Source organism: Diaphorina citri, unplaced genomic scaffold, assembly GCF_000475195.1.
Source record: "Diaphorina citri unplaced genomic scaffold, Diaci psyllid genome assembly version 1.1 scaffold4282, whole genome shotgun sequence".
Classification (NCBI taxonomy): domain Eukaryota; kingdom Metazoa; phylum Arthropoda; class Insecta; order Hemiptera; family Psyllidae; genus Diaphorina; species Diaphorina citri.
In genome coordinates, this window is record NW_007381681.1 from 14,620 (window position 1) to 21,749 (window position 7,130).

General features: G+C 37.9%; 4 protein-coding genes across 4 annotated transcripts in view; 2 read left to right on the top strand and 2 right to left on the bottom strand.

The window, feature by feature from the left end:
* Positions 1 to 293, top strand: part of LOC103520933 (splicing factor ESS-2 homolog) — a 4,516-nt gene extending 4,223 nt beyond the window's left edge. Inside the window, exon 7 of the mRNA XM_026831852.1 lies at positions 175 to 293. Coding sequence (XP_026687653.1) covers positions 175 to 293 — 119 coding nt within the window. The remainder of the gene's footprint in view (positions 1 to 174) is intronic.
* LOC103520930 (coiled-coil domain-containing protein 130 homolog) overlaps positions 1 to 5,478 on the bottom strand; it is an 11,347-nt gene extending 5,869 nt beyond the window's left edge. The window contains exon 1 of the mRNA XM_008486029.3: positions 5,334 to 5,478. The gene's annotated coding sequence lies outside the window, so the exon portion shown is untranslated. The remainder of the gene's footprint in view (positions 1 to 5,333) is intronic.
* Positions 936 to 2,964, bottom strand: LOC103520934 (AP-3 complex subunit delta-like). The gene is made up of 3 exons (XM_008486032.3): positions 2,840 to 2,964; positions 2,192 to 2,331; positions 936 to 1,064 (listed from the first exon to the last, which is right to left on the bottom strand). Exons 1-3 carry the CDS (start codon positions 2,925 to 2,927, stop codon positions 951 to 953), a joined length of 342 nt encoding a protein of 113 aa, XP_008484254.1. The 5' UTR covers positions 2,928 to 2,964; the 3' UTR covers positions 936 to 950.
* On the top strand, positions 2,996 to 4,482 carry LOC103520935. Its single transcript, XM_026831853.1, has 4 exons — positions 2,996 to 3,008; positions 3,361 to 3,497; positions 3,528 to 3,691; positions 4,284 to 4,482. The coding sequence occupies exons 1-4, from the start codon at positions 2,996 to 2,998 to the stop codon at positions 4,465 to 4,467; spliced, it is 498 nt and encodes a 165-aa protein (XP_026687654.1). The 3' UTR covers positions 4,468 to 4,482.
* Positions 5,479 to 7,130: the final 1,652 nt, after the last annotated feature.

The window sequence follows — 7,130 nt, forward strand, 5'->3', positions numbered from 1 at the left end:
GGAACTAGCTCCACTCTTTGAATTGATTCACCAACCGCATTATTGACATCACTACAATAACTAGAGCCACAAGACAGTGTTGAGGATAGGAGACAGAAACAGATGGGGAGATAAAATAAGATATAGATTTTTGAAAACACCGAATTCCACTAAACTAAATTTCTCAATTTTCAGTCATTGAACAACAAGTTGTGCGAGACATGATGAGCGAGAAAATTTTCAACGAATATTATGGACGAGCTTTTCGTTTCAGGAAATGTTTAGCGATGTGTTTCACAGTATACATGAGATAGAAGGGGGGGAAGGGGGCAATCTATAACTTGTAATGTGCTGGAACGAAGGAAAATGTACGAAAATAACATTAAGGAGATTAACGAAGTAGAAAGAGAACATGTAGAGAGGAGACATAAACTAAACAAGATGAAGAAGAAAGAGATGAGAAGAAGAAGATGAAGGGTAAAGGGATGGGAAGAGGAGAAGGTAAAGAAGAGAAACATGGGGAAGATTGAAGAGCAAAGGGATGGGATGAAGAGTAGGAGGATCGGATGAAGAGAAGGTAAAGAAGAGAAACATGGGAAGATTGAAGAGAAGAACATACAGGAATATTGCGACGTAGCTGGAGGCGATCATTTGTTTAAGAAAACTGAAACACAGCGCGCGCGGTGCATAGCGAAACTTTGCTTCACTTTTGCCATTTTCATCCACTTTAGATCGATTTTTCTTCTATCTTGCACTCGGGAATGTATTCCTAAATCAAAATGTCCTCTAAAACTATAGAAGAGAATAGAATATACATACCTTGTTTATCCTGCCGAAACAAGACCAAAAAGTGCCGTTGCCCCGGCATCGGCAGTCTAAACAAGGTCTTGTACTTAAACTATCAGATAATAAAACAGGTCGATTTAGGATAGTATTTGACAGGATGAAAAGGCAGAGTATTCCAAGGAAAATCAAGGAAACAAAACATGGAGGAGACTACAAACTACAAACCTGTGTATCAAATTGGTTAGGGGTTCTATGAGCTTTTTACCGAGGCGGGGTTCTAATGGGGTCAAAGCGCCAAACTGAAAACAAGAAAACCACAAAACTCAGAATTTCAGTACCAAGTGTCCCCCTTTCATAATCTAGCAAACTCTTTTGTTTCGATAGTATTTTGAAGAATTTCTACGTAGGTATGTACTACGTATACCTAAGTGATCAAAGGTAATACCGAAAAATCGACTGTTGAACATTTTTAGTAAATGCAGCAAAATTTTCAGAGTCAATTGACTCTTGAGTAGATCTACTAGCTACTAGGCCTTTGTGGGCAAGTTGAAGAGAAAACTTCTGTAGAAGTATTAAGTATAATAGGTATGTATCTGTGAGGAAAGATAAATAATTGAAGAACTACCTCTAAACGAGGCAGAAATCGATAAAAAAATAGATCTCTAAAATCCTGAAACAAAAGAGTTTGCCGGGTTTATACTACATTGGGAGGCACACTTGGTACTGGTGATACTTGGTCTGGTGATAGAGTACCAACCTCAGGATTAGTTCTATCAGAGGCTGAGATAGCTTACGTCCTAGTCGTGGCTCTACAAGAGTGAAGGCACCAAACTGGAAAAACGAACACCAGACAAATCTTCAATCATGTAAGTTTATGTCGCTTTGTCGCAAGTCGAAAATTTTGATACTTTCTCAAACAATTTTGATTACCTCACACATAAGCCACGTTATGCTTAGTATACAATTACTTACCAATCTCTTATAGTATGTACTTAGTACTAGTAAGTAATATCTTTTCATTGATTATTCCAAACCACTAAAACATCTGAAATACTTCATTAAAATCTCATAAAGGTGGGGGAAAGGACACAATTAAATTTGTCACAACCTTCCAAAGCTTGGAAGAGGAAAAAATCAACCAGAAATAAAGAGAGAGAAAAAAATCAACTTCAAAGTGATTACATTTGCTTCCACGACCTTTGGGGTAAATGCAGAAGCAAAAACGCCTTGTAAGCGCTAGGCCGCGGGTTCGATTCCCGCCCGGGGAGGATTTTATCCTGAAGGGACAAGGTTCGTTCTCGGAACGGCTGGTTTTCTCCTATCCTGTCTTCCTTCTCTCTTAGATTTCGGGACAGTAAGACCCTAGCAGTTACAGTTCCCCCTGTCAAACCTCTTCAAAAAGAAGCTAAAATCTAGAGCAGCATACCAGTTTGATGATTTTGATGAGCATCCAGTTATTGGATGATGTTGTCATCAACTTGAAGAAGACAGGAGCCAAACTCAGGTAGTTCTTGGGATTTTTCCTCGCCAGTTCACACACAACGTTCACAGCGGCTGATTGAACTCCTGAGAAGATAGAATAGATTAATTAGGAATTAAGTTAAATGGTTACTTAAATCCAAGATTAATCCTTGATTAATGTCAATCCAGAGACATAGAAAAGGCGCTAGGCGATTCGTTTCTGAGTTGAATTTACCAATATCGTATCATGGTAGGTGTATCACTAATTTAATGAAACCTTATAATTGAGATCTCGTATAAACAAAGGTTAATCTAAAGGGTAAGGTAAACAAAGGGTAAGGTTAATCTCAAAAATAAACAACAAGCTCTTTCTGAAAGGATTTTTTTCAATTGAAACTTTGTACCTTTCATTTCTCAAGCAGCAACCTTCACCACACTTAAATCATGACATGGTATGCTTCCAAGGGGGTACTGAACGATTTCTTTTTTATTTTCAGATTTGACAAGGCTGCAGATCTGATTCGTCAGGAAATAGGATACCTAAGAATGCAAAGAGCAAAGTTTGGAGTGACAAGTCCTTTCAGAAATGGGCCCCTGATTCTTAATTTCTTACCAGAATCTGGATCTTCCAGTTTCTCTTTCAGTCTTGGAAAGGCAGGTCTTAGGGCATCGGGAAATTTCAGGAATACCTTGTACATCATTAGGACAGCTTTTTTTCTCAGATAGGGTTTTGTAGATGTCAGCTGTAATATGTGAAAACAAAACATATATGAAGTACCTAGGTAATTTAGAAAAAAAAAAATAAATAAAAAAGTAACTTTACAATCACTATAGAACTTTGCAATTTTATAAGTCAGAGAATTGTAAAAAGTGAGTTATACACAAGGGTTAAGTACTCTTTTCAGTGGACTACTCAGTCAATGACTCAGATCCTAAAACATGTAACTCACTAATTATACCTAAGTACTTGCTTAATCTATCAGATCAGTAGGGGGAGGAAATGCCCCTATATTGGACAAACCCTAACATGGTTTGCTATCTTGTCTTTTTAAATTAGTCTTTCCATCAGCTCCTTGGTTGTCCCTACAAGGCTGAAATGAAATTTTACTGATGAATTTTAAAATTCTCTTCAAGGAAATCGAGAAGCAGCCAGCACAGTCCTAGAGAAGGGAGCCAAGTCTTTGGAGGAGTTAAAACCGGATGCAGCTCTCACATTGTATTCTCGTGCAGCTGATGTAGCCCATGGTGAAGATAATTATAAACAAGCAGCCGAGTACATTAGCCGCAATCGAGAAGCAGCCAGCACAGTCCTAGAGAAGGGAGCCAAGTCTTTGGAGGAGTTAAAATCGGATGCAGCTCTCACATTGTATTCTCGTGCAGCTGATGTAGCCCATGGTGAAGATAATTATAAACAAGCAGCCGAGTACATTAGCCGAGCTGCACGTATGTGTGTACGAGTCAAAGAGTGAGTTTAAAATAATTATTTTTTATACAGCTTGAATGGAACTCCCTTTGCCCCCTCAGTAAACTCCAATAACTACTACTTCTTGATTAATTGTGAATAAAATGTTTTGGCTGGGATTCAAACCTATAACTTCCTTATTACCAGTTCTCTCAAAGATACCAGAAAATTGCAAACTACTTTGAAATTGGATAACCTCCAGAACAGCACACTGGAGGGTCAAAGAGTGAGTTTAAAATAATTATTTTTTATACAGCTTGAATGGATTAATGGAACTCCCTTTGCCCCCTCAGTAAGCTCCAATAACTACTACTTCTTGATTGATTGTGAATAAAATGTTTTGGCTGGGATTCAAACCTATAACTTCCTTATTACCAGTTCTCTCAAAGATACCTACCAGAAAATTGCAAACTACTTTGAAATTGGATAACTTCCAGAACAGCACACTGGAGTTTCAGGTTCAATCCCCAGCAGGGCCATAGGTTTTTTAAATGAATGTTTGTGAAAAAATGCTCAAGTTGTAGCTTCACCACACTTAAATCATGATATGGTATGCTTCCAAGGGGGTACTGAACGATTTCTTTTTTATTTTCAGATTTGACAAGGCTGCAGATCTGATTCGTCAGGAAATAGGATATCACCAGGAGTCAGAACACTTGCTTGCTATTGGTAGACTGGCTGTGGCTTTAGTTCTTGTTCAACTTGCTAGGGGAGACACTGTGGCGGCTGAAAAGGCATTCAAAGAGTGGGGAAATTGCTGTGAGGCACCTGAGGTATGAAAAAGGGATTTGTTTTCCCTGTCCTCTATTTCCTTTCTACAGTTTAACTTGTTTTTGGAGCCCATTACAATGCAATGAATTAAAAACCAGATGATCACCCATACGAATACCAATCTCACACACGGATTAACTTCAGTGATCCCTTGGGAACTAGTTTATTCAACGTGCTACCGTCTCGCCAACTGTTTTTTTTTTTTTTTTTTTTTTTTTTTTTTTTTTTTTTTTTTTTAGAGGTGCGAATCTGGATCTTCCAGTTTCTCTTTCAGTCTTGGAAAGGCAGGTCTTAGGGCATCGGGAAATTTCAGGAATACCTTGTACATCATTAGGACAGCTTTTTTTCTCAGATAGGGTTTTGTAGATGTCAGCTGTAATATGTGAAAACAAAACATATATGAAGGAAATAGGATATCACCAGGAGTCAGAACACTTGCTTGCTATTGGTAGACTGGCTGTGGCTTTAGTTCTTGTTCAACTTGCTAGGGGAGACACTGTGGCGGCTGAAAAGGCATTCAAAGAGTGGGGAAATTGCTGTGAGGCACCTGAGGTATGAAAAAGGGATTTGTTTTCCCTGTCCTCTATTTCCTTTCTACAGTTTTACTTGTTTTTGGAGCCCATTACAATGCGATGGATTTAAAACCAAATGATCAACCATACAGATTAACTCGCACATGGATTAACTTCAGTGATCCCTTGGGAACTTGTTTATTCAACGTGCTACCATCTCGCCAACTAATGTTTTTTTTTTTTTTAAGTTTGATAGAGGTGCGAGTAACTGTAATAGATTGTCAAAATACCAAAATCAAAGAAAGAGAAGGAGGACAGGGCTCTTCAAACAAAATAAAGGTATATAGTTTGGGGTAACTTACTTGTTCTTGAAAAGCAACAGAAGCTTTAGCAATTAGTGTAATCTGAGCTGGATAATAAGATATAAGATTAGAGAAAGATCTGGATTTACTGGATTAATTAATTAATTTATTTATTAATTTAAAGTTATTAAAAGATTTTTTTTTTATGATTTTTTATCACTATGGCGTACGGTAAAACACGGTAATGTACGGTAACGGGTAATCCCATATGACCAATCTGGCAACACTGGAATGCGTTATTCGACATTCGACGTTTTTGTTATTTTTTTGCTTTTTGTATTTTTGATAAGAGAAGTTAGAGAAATAAAATAAGAAAAGTAAGATTAAAGATTCCTGGATTTCGGACGTTTCTGTAACTTGTGATTATCCTCTTGTAGTACAGAACACCATGGACGAAACACCTTCACCCCAAGTAGGCGAAAGAGCTTTATCGATAAGGAAAACCGCACTTGACTGTTAGAGAAGAAGAGAAAAATAAAATAAGAAAAGTAAGATTAAAGATTCCTGGATTTTGGACGTTTCTGTAACTTGTGATCATCCTCTTGTAGTACAGAACACCATGGACGAAACACCTTCACCCCAAGTAGGCGAAAGAGCTTTATCGATAAGGAAAACCGCACTTGATATATTCAAAGAACCTACGCAGCCACCAGCCAAGAAGAAAAAGACCAAGAAGGTTCTAACAGAAGAGACTTATCTCAATGTAAGTATATTAAATGGGGCACAACCAAATGACAATTTTTTTCGAGGTAGAGTCCTATTCCGATGTAAAAGTACCCAAAAAGTGCATTGGCGCACTCAAAAACATCCAAAACGGTCCCTAAATCCCCTAAAATGTCGCTCAAAGGTCGCAAAAAAATAACGTTGAAGCAGCCATGGTTTACGACCTCGCATGAACTGACGTCATCACGAAAAAATGGCTGCCCGCGAAAATTTTTGCGTTTCAAAATTCGAAAATTTCAAACGAAGATTTCTCATCTTAGGAAGCCTCAAATGAAATTTTAAGCATTTCTATTGAGATCAGCGTGTTTCGAACTTCCTTTATCAGCGAAGAAAAAAAAAAGTGGTTGAGCCCCATTGAAATGGGAGTGGGAAGTGCAAAGTGGTTTGTAGACGATGACATAGGTCTACACTGACTTGGTGTCTCTGAGAGCTGTGTTATTAATCCATACGATAGTCGAATCAAGAAAGGTTTAGAACCAAATATGTATCAAACTTTAGAACCAAGTGTAAAACTGTCAAAGTCAGGCTAGATAGCTTGGAAGCTGGAGTGGGAAGTGCAAATTGGTTTGTAGACTATGACATAGGTCTACACTGACTTGGTGTCTCTGAGAGCTGTGTTATTAACCCATACGATAGTTGAATCAAGAAAAGTTTAGAACCAAATATGTATCAAACTTTAGAACCAAGTGTAAAACTGTCAAAGTCAGGCTAGATAGCTTGGAAGCTAGAATGTTAGTATGCCTGCCTTGTAATTGCTAGGTCATGGGTTTGATCCCTGTCCAGCAGGACAGTGATATAATTCCAGGACAAAAAAATCCTGAACAAAAAAGGTTTGTTTTTGAACAGCTGGCTATCTCCTATTCTGACTTTCTTTTCTTTTATTTTGCGATTATAAGTGTTTCCACTTTCCACAGCAAGGACGATAGGACTGGAGCTAAAGTCAATGCTCCATTGAGGCTGCTCTTATGAGAGAAGTAGGTCTAGGTAGATATGTGGTGGAAATGTTATAAACCTTTTATTTTCATTTTTTTCTTTCAGAAAATTGCTGAAATCATTGAGAGAGATTTCTTCCCT

Coding starts and splice junctions, on each gene's coding strand:
- LOC103520934 (XM_008486032.3), bottom strand. CDS start 2,927: ATGATGTACAAGGTATTCCTGAAATTTCCCGATGCCCTAAGACCTGCC. Junction 2,332..2,839: donor ACTGGAAGATCCAGATTCTG/GTAAGAAATTAA, acceptor CTATCTTCTCAG/GAGTTCAATCAGCCGCTGTG. Junction 1,065..2,191: donor TCATCAAAATCATCAAACTG/GTATGCTGCTCT, acceptor TCTTGTTTTCAG/TTTGGCGCTTTGACCCCATT.
- LOC103520935 (XM_026831853.1), top strand. Junction 3,498..3,527: donor ATAATTATAAACAAGCAGCC/GAGTACATTAGC, acceptor CGAGAAGCAGCC/AGCACAGTCCTAGAGAAGGG. Junction 3,692..4,283: donor ATGTGTGTACGAGTCAAAGA/GTGAGTTTAAAA, acceptor TTTTATTTTCAG/ATTTGACAAGGCTGCAGATC.